Raw genomic sequence first — 12952 nt, forward strand, 5'->3', positions numbered from 1 at the left:
CCCTGTCATGTCAGCAGGTGTCACCCTGTGATGTCAGCAGGTGTCACCCTGTGATGTCAGCAGGTGTTACCCTGTCAGCAGGTGTCACCCTGTGATGTCAGCAGGTGTCGTGTCACCCTGTGATGTCAGCAGGTGTTACCCTGTGATGTCAGCAGGTGTCACCCTGTCATGTCAGCAGGTGTCACCCTGTCATGTCAGCAGGTGTCACCCTGTGATGTCTGCAGGTGTCACCCTGTCATGTCAGCAGGTGTCACCCTGTGATGTCAGCAGGTGTCACCCTGTCATGTCATCAGGTGTCACCCTGTGATGTCAGCAGGTGTCACCCTGTGATGTCAGCAGGTGTTACCCTGTCATGTCAGCAGGTGTCACCCTGTGATGTCAGCAGGTGTCACCCTGTGATGTCAGCAGGTGTTACCCTGTCAGCAGGTGTCACCCTGTGATGTCAGCAGGTGTCACCCTGTGATGTCAGCAAGTGTTACCCTGTGATGTCAGCAGGTGTCACCCTGTCATGTCAGCAGGTGTCACCCTGTCATGTCAGCAGGTGTCACCCTGTCATGTCAGCAGGTGTCACCCTGTCATGTCAGCAGGTGTCACCCTGTCATGTCATCAGGTGTCACCCTGTGATGTCAGCAGGTGTCACCCTGTGATGTCAGCAGGTGTCACCCTGTCATTGCACTTTAATGAAAACCGACAACAGAATCCTTGAAGAAAAAACGAATTCAGGTTTTTGACATGTCGACGCCATTTCGTTTTGAAAATGTAGGGGAGAAAAATATATATTGTTCACATCGCATTCTGTTTTGTCAATAATCTCTGTAACCTGCACCTGCTCTGCAAGCCATGCATTAACCCCTTTCTGTCTCAATTTAATTCCCAGCATGCAATTCTCCAAGCCTCAGATTTTATAAAATCTTTCGCGCAACTTTAATCCTAGTAAATATATTTTTTTCTTTTAAAACACAAGCATTATATTTAGTCTATTGCATGGCTAAAGTATTCTAAGTAAAAATATAAATTGTATTAAACCAATGTTAGATCATCGCTATGATAAATATATTTCTACCCTACAATATACAAATCTACATTGTGCTAATGTTTCAATTCTACTTTTATTAACTTACAAATATAGTGTCTAGGACACATTTTCAAAGAAATATTTTCATGTACCCAGACAATATTTGCACGTGGCCGCATAAAAAACTTGCAGACTGCATACGTAGCTACGACAACAGAATCCTTGAAGAAAAAACTAATTCAGGTGTTTGACATGTCGACGCCATTTCGTTTTGAAAATGTAGGGGAGAAAAATATATATTGTTCACATCGCATTCTGTTTTGTCAATGATCTCTGTAACGTGCGACTGCTCTGCAAGCCATGCATTAACGCCTTTCTGTCTCAATTTAATTCCCAGCATGCAATTCTCCAAGCCTCAGATTTTATAAAATCTTTCGCTCAACTTTAATCCTAGTAAATATATTTTTTTCTTTTAAAACACAAGCATTATATTTAGTCTATTGCATGGCTAAAGTATTCTAAGTAAAAATATAAATTGTATTAAACCAATGTTAGATCATCGCTATGATAAATATATTTCTACCCTACAATATACAAATCTACATTGTGCTAATGTTTCAATTCTACTTCTATTAACTTACAAATATAGGACACATGTTCAAAGGAATATTTTCATGTACCCAGACAATATTTGCACGTGCCCACATAAAAAAAACTTGCAGACTGCATACGTAGCTACGACAACAGAATCCTTGAAAAAACGAATTCAGGTGTTTGACATGTCAACACCATTTCGTTTTGAAAATGTAGGGGAGAAAAATATATATTGTTCACATCGCATTCTGATGTCAAAACATTTGATTCTTTATAAAATTGAAAAACCCTTGAACAACTTTGCTGCACATGGAGATGTCTGTGCACCGCCTCGTTTCCACAGCCTCTATCCCGGTGCCATTTGTATTTAATGCACATACCGCTGTTAAGAGTTTGATGTTTTATTGATTTTCAATTTTGGTGTTTTTTTGCTGTAATGTTTTTTTGTTACTTTTTTAGTGGAAATAAAGTCCTGAAAAGTCTATTCCTCTCTCTCTCTCCACTTTCTGGGCCGAGTCTCTGCCACTTTTGGTTCTGAGTGTCGCATGCTTGGGATCCTTCTCTCCCTCCTCTGTGGATTTAATTTGATTTGCTGATTTACACGTCAACATATTTCAGACTTTTTCCGTCTTTCCCCGTGGGACCATGTGCGTGAAGTTGTGTCGCACATAAACAGAATCTGTTCACATCACGATTTTCCGTACTCGACTGTCAGTTGCCATCTCCGGGGCAATATGCACATTTGTCGACTCGGCGAATCGACTTGATTTCGGGCCCCGTTGGGTCGCCCCTTTTGTGCTTTTGCGTGAGCCGGATTTCAACGCAATTCCCGATCCGCTGTGGTGCCACGGTCTCGGAGCAACTCTGCCATCGCCTCGACTCCCCCGTGCCCCCCCACACCGAGCACGCACCTGCAGCGCGCGCACGTAGTGTCCTGGCGGGGGATTGCCCGGCACGACGGGTTTTCATCCGAAGGGTCTCTGGGATGAAAGTCCCGCGGTTTCCCGGCGCCAGGAGAATGGCCGACCCTCGCAGAGCGAGTCACATTGCGGCGCTCCTGAGTTGGCTTCAAATTGTTTGGGCGCGCGAAGTTTCGCCGGGTCGGCGGCGACGAGTCGCACGCGACGCTCCCCGCCTTCTCGAGCCGCTCGCGGCATCCGTGCGACACCGGCGAGCGCCGCTACGAGGCGGCGATAGGCAAAGTTCCCTTTCGTCTTCGTCCCTCCGACTCTCACGGCGTCCGCGCGACGCCGTGAGCACGGCCGCGAGGTACGTGATGGGGCGTGCGAGCATTTGCGGACTTGGGTAGCGGTAGGCCTAGGGTCGGCTCGTAGAATATTCCCTCCGGGCGGTGCGGGGTTTGCGCCACGAATAAAAGTTAGCAGAGAGCATCAGTGTGGTGCGCGAGTGATTCCCGTGCGGAGCGGCTCCGTGGGCGGATGCGCGGCGAGAGCGAGGGCGGAGCCGCGGCCGGAGCTCGCGCGTTGAGATCATCGCCCGTCGGCGTGGACGCGAGTGGGCCGCGGCGTGCTGCGTCAGCGTCAGCAGTAGTGGGCGCGCGGCGTGCACGGACGCGCGTTGAGATAATCGCCCGCGGGTGCGAGACCGTTCGGGCCCCGTGTTAACGACGGCTGCGGTGCGCGCCGATGCTCGTGGAGGTAATCGCTCGCCGGTGTAGGCGCTAGCGTGCCGCTGTCCGCTGCGTTAGCGATAGCCGCGGTGCGCGCGGGGGTGCGTGGGTTTACTCCGTGCGGCCGTGAGCCAGCAGCACGAGTCTGTCCCTCGGAGAGGGCGCTAGCGCGGGGGGCCCCGATCGCTCGGTCGGCGGGGGCCCGGCGGGAGCCGACCGACGCGGTGGAGGAGGCGGCGGAAGGGGCGGACGTCGCGCCCCACCTGCCCAGCGAGGGCGGTGGGGTGGACGTCGGCCCCCACACCGCCATGGCCCTGTACACGGTAAAGTATTGAGCACAAACTCAAGGAGCAGGAAAAATGGTAATGTTGCTTGGATTTAATTTTAATATCATTGCAACTGTATAGTTTTGATATGTTTTATTGAAAAACATTCACGTGCATTGGCATGTCCCTCTGTCTCAAACATTAATAATGTATCATCTGCAAATGTCCTTTAGCAATGTAATTTTTTGTGCAACATTGATATGCAGCTTGAAGAATGACGGAGTCTTATAACGGTAGACACTTCGGATTTTCAATCAAAATTTACAAATAAACCACTCTACCATAAACATGCTACATTCCAGCTAAAGTATAGTAGTATATTACTGTAAAGTAGTATGGTGTATAGCACAGATATTTTGTACAAATCCAGTGAGATGGGAGTGCTGCTTTGATGCATTACGCTTGGATCCGATCTCATGGGTTCAATTCAGGCTAACCCCTAAGGGTACAATTTTATTTTTACAGTTTCAATCGGACCAAGTACCTGGGGAGGTTTATTCCAAGTCAACGTGGCTTAAAATCTGCCATGCTGAAATAAAATAGCTGGACGTTATTGCATCTGACGTGAGTGCAGGACTCGCTATCCATGCCAAGGTGCGGAGGCTCATTTGGGCGACCAAAGGAATTCCGAATGCATGTTACAATCACGTTAATTTCAGATGACTGGATTCATTGGTAGAGTGCTCCAACTTGGGCAGAGATATCTGGCTGGAAAGTGATGTGGTTAAAACGTTTGTCTCGCAGTTTTAAAGGTTGCAATTTCAAAATACAGTTTGGGCATCAGAGCTCAATAAATTGAGTACTACTCTGTGTGAGGTTAACAGGAGTCATCCAATGGAGAGACTGGGCTACGCCACGTGACGTCACCTTGCGCTTGGGTCACTGCCGATTGCGTTCCAGTGCCAATCCTTATTTGGGCAAAGCTACGCCCAGTCACTGGCGGCTCATTAACATAATGTACTCGTTAAAGCCCTCGCGAGTTTATTGCGACGAGTTCATTGCCCACGACACATGGGACGAGTAACATTAACATAATTTATTCATTCTCTAATTTAGTTACGGAGCCGCTCATTGTGGGAGGAGCGTATCTCGTACTCCGGACGTGACGTCACGTCACCTGCTACCGCGTGACGTCACGATCTAAACAGGAAGCTATCGCTTCCTGCACTGAAATCCGAGGTGAGAAATTCTCATTGTGGTTGTTGTGGTGGTGGTTGTTGTTGTTTACCAAAGTAGAGCCTCTCTCGTAGGGATGTCAGTTGAGTAGCAGCGAGCATGGAAATCGATGTCCAGGTTGCAACTTTACAACGCGGGGCCTAGCCACGCGGGGCCTTGCCTCCTGCCCTCACCTGATTGCATTCACTTTAATTATCTCGCTTAAGTTTAATTTGTCTTCACCCGGCTCGCCACTTTGTAGCTTTGTTTTATTGTAAATATTCACGCAGTTTTTATTTTTTTCACAAGGCCAAGCCCGCTTGAGCTGCTATACCGCTCTTGTTATCAGAAGCGACCTGCCCACAACAACACAAGGTGAGGCTTTGTCAACGTGTGTGAATGTTTTGACTTAAAACTTTGGTGACTGCAGGAATTAATATTCTTGGTTCTTTCGGTAAAGTCACATAGATAGAAAATGTAATGAAAATAACAGATCCTGTACACCAGGTGAGGTAGTTAACATCTCACCATGGAGAGAGACACGCAAACTCCAGTTAGCCTCGGCTATGTTCGTTGATCCTCGATTAATTACTTGGTGTAGTGAGGAAGCATTAATGCTGAGCAGATGAAGGTGGCCAGGCATGATTCTGGACACGCCACCGCCAGTGTGTGACAGTGTCAAGTTTGTGTTTGCAGTAAAGTCTATCAACTCTATTGAACACGGAGGTTATATCAAAACAATAGTTTACTTTTGTTTTCCTCTGGAACTCTTTGTAAGAATGGAAACAGGAGGTGAACACAGCACGCACATGCAGCTGAAGTCGGAACTGTTCATCCCAGCATTCAAGGACATCTGAGCCTGGATTCACACCTCTAAGTTGTGATTGAACATTAATTTATGAATTTCTGCCTAGCACAAATAGTATTGTTTTCAACACCCTTTGCTATGTCAGCTGAATTTAGCTCTCATAAATATTCCTTTTGTAGCCAGACAGCTGAAATTGTGTGCTCGGAGTTTTTGGTGAACATTCATTTTGAAGATACGAGGGCTTCCAGGCATGTTTATAACCATTTGCCCTCTCATTGTGTGCCATAACAGCCCGTGTGATGAATTTGGGACACTTTTCCACTATATCATGAATATATGAATAAGTATAGACACACGTGTTACTGTGTATGTATGCTTTCCTCTGTGCATCGATACTGACGTGTAGATGGTGTGGATGTTATTTTTTTCTGTCTGCAGCTGACGCTTCCTCTGACGCTTCCTCTGCAGAATTGGTCTGATGGAGCAAATGCACTCAGCGCAGCTCGGTACGACAAGGCAACAATGCGACCGGTGTGCATACAGCACGGATCGGACTGGAGATTTGACACGGCACGAGAGAACTCACACAGGAGAGAAACCCTTCAAGTGCAGTGTGTGTGGGAAGGCGTTTGCAGATTCATCTACTCTTGTAGCACACCAGAGAACACACACGGGAGAGAAACCCTTCAAGTGCAGTGTGTGTATGAAGGCGTTTGCACATTCATGTACTCTTGTAGCACACCAGAGAACACACACAGGAGAGAAACCCTTCAAGTGCAGTGTGTGTGGAAAGGCGTTTGCATATTCATCTGCTCTTGTAATACACCAGAGGACACACACAGGAGAGAAACCCTTCAAGTGCAGTGTGTGCTTGAAGGCGTTTCCACGTTCATTTCTTCTTGTAGAACACCAGAGAACACACACGGGAGAGAAACCCTTCAAGTGCAGTGTGTGTGGGAAGGCATTTTCACGGTCATCTGCTCTTGTAACACACCAGAGAACACACACGGGAGAGAAACCCTTCAAGTGCAGTGTGTGTATGAAGGCGTTTGCACATTCATGTACTCTTGTAGCACACCAGAGAACACACACAGGAGAGAAACCCTTCAAGTGCAGTGTGTGTGGAAAGGCGTTTGCATATTCATCTGCTCTTGTAATACACCAGAGGACACACACAGGAGAGAAACCCTTCAAGTGCAGTGTGTGCTTGAAGGCGTTTCCACGTTCATCTCTTCTTGTAGAACACCAGAGAACACACACAGGAGAGAAACCCTTCAAGTGCAGTGTGTGCGTGAAGGCATTTGCACGTTCATCTCTTCTTGTAGTACACCAGAGAACACACACGGGAGAGAAACCCTTCAAGTGCAGTGTGTGTATGAAGGCGTTTGCAGATTCATGTACTCTTGTAGCACACCAGAGAACACACACAGGAGAGAAACCCTTCAAGTGCAGTGTGTGTGGAAAGGCGTTTGCATATTCATCTGCTCTTGTAATACACCAGAGGACACACACAGGAGAGAAACCCTTCAAGTGCAGTGTGTGCTTGAAGGCGTTTCCACGTTCATTTCTTCTTGTAGAACACCAGAGAACACACACGGGAGAGAAACCCTTCAAGTGCAGTGTGTGTGGGAAGGCATTTTCACGGTCATCTGCTCTTGTAACACACCAGAGAACACACACGGGAGAGAAACCCTTCAAGTGCAGTGTGTGTATGAAGGCGTTTGCACATTCATGTACTCTTGTAGCACACCAGAGAACACACACAGGAGAGAAACCCTTCAAGTGCAGTGTGTGTGGAAAGGCGTTTGCATATTCATCTGCTCTTGTAATACACCAGAGGACACACACAGGAGAGAAACCCTTCAAGTGCAGTGTGTGCTTGAAGGCGTTTCCACGTTCATCTCTTCTTGTAGAACACCAGAGAACACACACAGGAGAGAAACCCTTCAAGTGCAGTGTGTGCGTGAAGGCATTTGCACGTTCATCTCTTCTTGTAGTACACCAGAGAACACACACGGGAGAGAAACCCTTCAAGTGCAGTGTGTGTGGGAAGGCGTTTGCAGATTCATCAAATCTTCAAGTACACCAGAGAACACAGAAGCATCAGAAGATCTGCAAGGAGTGGAGTCTGAAATCCACTTGTGAAAGTCAAAGTGCCACCATGAGCCCATCCCTCATTAAACAAGAACCGGAAGAAAATCCCAGATTGGACACTTTTAAAGGTATCGAGGTGAAATATGAAGAGGTGATGGTGAAGAGGGAAGAAGTGATGGTGAAGAGCGAAGAAGTGAAGGTGAAATGTGAAGAAGTGATGGTGAAATGTGAAAAAGTGAAGGTGAAATGTGAAGATGAAGATTCAACTCCAAAATGGGACCTTCACATCGATGGAGGCAACGTGAAGCAGGAGGAGAATTCTGACTGTGAGGCAGAGCGAGGCAACTCTCAGCAGTTTGTGGAAGTGGAGGTGTGGGTGGACTTCCTAGACAATACAAAGTCAAGTGGAGACCCGGTAGATGTGTAAGCCAGAGACGATGTCGCTACAATAGATGCACCTTTAAATTTCGATTTAAAGCTTTCGTGACTGTAATGATTCATCTTCTTTGGTTCTTTCGGTAAAGTCACGTAGAATGAGAATAAAATAATAAATTGATAAAATAAAATAACACAATAATATTCTCACGACGTTTCGGCCACAACACAAGCGGCCTTCATCAGGTGAAGGGAGCGAGACTGTCTGGTAGGACAGCGCTGGAGTCTCGCTCCCTTCACCTGATGAAGGCCGCTTGTGTTGTGGCCGAAACGTCGTGAGAATATTATTGTGTTATTTTATTTTATCCATTTATTATTTTATTCTCATTCTACGTGACTTTACCGAAAGAACCAAAGAAGAAGATGCACCTTTGTCACAGGCCTTTAATGACAAGAATGTGAAGTTGAACACTCAATTCCTAGGTTTAACCTGCAGAGTAAGAGCGAGCGGCCAGTCTTTGTGGACCTGTGGGTTGGGTCAATCTCTGACCAGGAGCGAGAGCCAATACGCTCCCAAGCATTCACGATGTTCTAATGATAATTGCTTTTACATGGTGCTTGCTTAATCGCCTCGGCAACTCGGAGTTTCGTATCTCGTCTGAGATGCTCGAAGAGCATACCCAGGTAGCAGCTGCCCCTGTGTGGCACAAGGTGGTGGCCCTGCACCGGCCTGCATGTGGACAAGAGCCTGTCAGTAGGGGGCGATGATTGATGCATCATCTCAGTTGCGTAGTTTGTCGGCAATCTTGATTCGAAGCTTTTGTGACTGCAGGAATCCACACTCTCTAGTTATTTCGGTAAAGTCACCACGTGGGTAGAAACATAACAGATCACGGCGTTTATTTCACAACACAAGCAATCGTCATCAGGTGGGACAACCACAGCAAGAAGAAGACGCTGAAGTAGGCGCCTACTTCAGCAGTTTTGTCTTCTTGCTGCTGTGGTTGTCCCACCTGATGACGATTGTTTGTGTTGCGATCTAAACTCCGTGATCTATTATTTGTTGGCAATGTTTAGAATTTGCTACATTTTGACCCAGATGCAAGCATGCAATGGCCTCCTCGTTTTGAATGACACTACAATAGTTTGTTGTACATACACTGTTAAGCAGGCGGTGCGTATTTTTTAAATAGCTTCTTGTTAATACGATGTAACCTGATGCAGTATATTTCACTGCAGTAATTAAATTTTGTTAATATGCCTGTCAATAATTACGAATGAATACTTGTCTGTGCGTATTTTAAATGTTATTCTTTTATAAGGTGATGTTGATATCGAAAACTGACACATAACTGGCATGCCATAAATAGGAAATTAACTCTGCTTATTCGAATCAATGTATTCGTATATATGTTGATAAACTGTTTCAAGCAGATTGTCTCTAACGGCGACTACAGGGACCACGTGATTGTTTAAAAATGTCTTTGATTATAACTATAATTGCCTACAATTCGTCATGTGTAGCTTATTTAGACTATAATTTATTCACTACCCAAAATGTATTTACTTGAAAACATAGAGCTGATATTTGTAAGCAATGTCTTTGTTATTTTTACGTTTGAAAACAAATATTTGCACAAATTTAACTTGTTCAGATACAAGGTGAATTCACAAGGCTTGGTAAAAAATCCAATATTTCAGAATTTTGCCTTAACGAAGAATATTTGTTTTAAATGTTGGTAAAAATAAAGATTCAGAAGTATATATTGTGCCGTGTCTACAATTTTACTGTAAAGTGGAATTGGTAAAAAAAATGATGGTTCAATGAGCCACTCTGTCTACGGGAAAGCTACCCATACGGATGCTTACCTGAAACCGGATTCCCACCACCATCCATCCCAGAAGAATTCCCTCATCAAGACTCTGCACCATAGAGCCCAATGCATATCCGACCAGGAACACATAGCCAGTGAACTCAAGCACGTACACCAAGCTCTTAAGGCTAATGGTTACTCCGACTACACAATCCGCAAAGCTATCACTCCAACCATGAAGAAGGACCCTCTTGAGGAGACTTTCAAAACCATCACTTTACCCTACATTGCGGGGATCACAAAAGAGATCTCCAAAATCTTGACTAAAGACAAGATCCAGGTCCGTTTCAACACATTACATAAAATCCGTGATCTGGTTCCGTCTGTAAAAGATGTGATTCCGGACATACAGTACCCTGGCGTTTACAAACTAAGTTGCCTCTGTGGTAGTAGTTACATTGGAGAAACTAAATGACATGTCTCGGACCTCATTCGTGAACAGAATGCAGACCTAAAAAACGGTAGGACCAACACCTCGGCCGTGGCAGATCACTGTTATAATTCAGTAGGCTCACATGACATTGACTTCTCCAAGACGGAGGTTCTTTGCAATCCATCTGGCTACCATGAGAGATTCGTTCATGAGGCTATCCACATATACACAGAGACAATTTCAACCGAGAGGAAGGAATTCTGGCTTAGCAATCATTGGAAGGATTTGATAAACCATTTCGGGTCTTAAATGATTGTTCACACTTATGGTGGCTTTCAGACCGCATCCATTATTTTCGTCTCCCCCCTCCTCTATCCCGAACATAGATAGGCTCGTCCATCTGAATGACTGTCAAATCGCTCTCCGTGGTGCTAACGTTAAAAAAAACGCCACTTTTTTCAAATTTTCTTGCTGTGGTTTTCACACCTGATGATGATTGCTTGTGTTGCAGTCGAAACATGAGAATTTTTATTTTATATTTTTATTATTTTTCTTGTGGTTTTCACACCTGACGACGATTGCTTGTGTTGCAGTTGAAACGTCGTGAGAATTGTATTGTTTTATATTTTTATTGTTTCCCTTCTACGTGGTGACTTTACCGAAAGAACCAAGAACATGAATTCCTAGCAGTCACGAAAGCTTAAAATCAAAATTTATTTGTACTTCGTTAACACCTTTCACGTTCGCACGCCGCTAATTTTTTGCGACAAGAGGTTTCATTACCACAGGTTACACGTGCAGTGAGGCGAGACGGTTCGCTGGAGGCAACACGTTTATTCAACAAGGGAACCACAACACAGAGGGGTGACGACCCCTCACAGCCGATAACCTCAGGAGGTAGTCCCTCCACACTAAGGTGCCCTTACTCTGGTTCTAGCGCTAACCCTACACTGGTTATGTCTGAACCCGACCCTAGCCAGGGTCACTGGGCTCTTCGCTTCAGGGTCTTCAGGGTAGCGCTCAGAGTCTTCTTCAGAGCTTCAGGTGGACGAGGACCGCCAAACCCGTTCAGGGGTCCGGCTTTTATCCCCGTTCCAGGGTCTCTCCGCCCCTGGCCAAGCCTTCTGGGACTCTCTAGGGGGCCCTGGAACATCCCCCAGCCCCCCCCCCCCCCCTCTTGGGGTCTGGGGGCCCTGTTCGTCCCACATGGTCTGTACACCACCCCCTGTTGACGCATGTCCGCTATTACAGGTCAGCTCCCGTGGTAATACGCATACAGCCCAACAATGGCGCTACATCATCCCCCCCCCCCCTTGTAACATCTAGGCGTCTGCTACGTTCACAGGAAGCCCTAGACGCATGCACGAATATGCTCAAGGTGCCATGTCATACGTTTGAGCGTATGGATGTCCCCGACTTATTTATTACCTTTACATGTAATCCAACTTGGCCTGAGATAAAACAAAAATAATAAAAACTTTCATTCGGCCAGACACCCAGCCGTCGATACGACTTCACAGCCAGGGTGTTCAGACAAAAGCAAGTTAAATTCATCGAGAGCATTCACTGAGAGTCGTGTTTTTTGGAGAATCAAGATGCTGGATGTACTCAACTGAGTGGCAGAAACGAGGACTTCCACATCATAGGGGCTTCCCCTTTTTGTCTGGCAACAAAACTGAAACCTTTTGGCGTCCTCTGCTCGAGGACCAATTGAGTCGAGGCTCTAAAGAAAGCCGTCCCTTGGTGTGGACCAATCGGTTTCAAGGACAATGCATCATATATTATCATAGTGCGTGTGTTTTGTTTGCATTTTGACTGCAGGTATTGTGGTTAATGCAGCGACATGAATCCTTGTAAAAAGGTTTCAGTTTTGTTGCCAGAAAAAAGGGGAAAAGCCCCTATTATTATATTTTGGTACCGACAAAGGAGGTCTAATGATGTAGATGACTTCCCCACGCTCATATTTTAATCTGGCTGAAAGAAAAAAAATCATCCAATCCAAATCGATGTTATATCTGCCGAGTTTCCAAATCCAGAGGAAGACCCAAAATCTGTTTGCAGTAGTGACCGCAAAAATGATTCATGGGCCATGCGGAAACCTTAATGTCAATGCAGCAGCATGTATGAAGGACATAGAGGGCAGCAAGAAATATCCGAGACAATTTATTAAAGACACACAAACTGGAGATGATTGATATCCTCGCTATAGAAGGTGAGCTCCAGCAGACGGTGGATACACAGCAAGACTGAAGATTAGAGGCAACGCGGAAATCGAAATGGACAACAGGTGGGTTGTTCCGTATTCTCCGCTTCTTTCTAAAATGTTTCAGGCGTAGATGTGTTGACCACGCTCCACCTCCTCCAGTTAGTGTATGTATCATGGTGTGTGTCAGTGTGTGTGTCAGTGTGTGTAGGTGCTCGCTAACAGCACTTGCCCCTACAGTCTGCTAAGGCTATACGGGGGATCTTTGTTTTTTGCTTTGTCAGTGTGTGTGTGTGTCAGTGTCTGTCTGAGTGTGTGTGTGTCAGTGTCCGGCAAAACAACCCCCTACCTCCTCGCGGTGCCGGACGGGCAACTCTGTCGTGGACAGTGCTGTGGGGGGAGATCCAATTTTGATTGGCTCCTCCCCTCATGGCATATGTGTCCACCACAGGGGCTAAACGGGGGCTCTGGACGGGTGCGAGGGGCTGGTAACCCCTCCACCTTC

The 12952-nt window shown here is 46.2% G+C and overlaps 1 protein-coding gene across 1 annotated transcript; it reads left to right on the plus strand.

Moving 5' to 3' along the window:
* Positions 1 to 5970: 5970 nt before the first annotated feature.
* Positions 5971 to 8203, plus strand: LOC142913391 (uncharacterized). The gene has a single exon (XM_076060932.1). It carries the CDS (start codon positions 6007 to 6009, stop codon positions 8047 to 8049), a length of 2043 nt encoding a protein of 680 aa, XP_075917047.1. The 5' UTR covers positions 5971 to 6006; the 3' UTR covers positions 8050 to 8203.
* Positions 8204 to 12952: the final 4749 nt, after the last annotated feature.

Source organism: Petromyzon marinus, unplaced genomic scaffold (assembly GCF_048934315.1).
Source record: "Petromyzon marinus isolate PM22_M1 ecotype Great Lakes invasive population unplaced genomic scaffold, UKy_Petmar_22M1.pri1.0 PM_G_Scaffold_25, whole genome shotgun sequence".
In the NCBI taxonomy this organism is placed as follows: domain Eukaryota; kingdom Metazoa; phylum Chordata; class Hyperoartia; order Petromyzontiformes; family Petromyzontidae; genus Petromyzon; species Petromyzon marinus.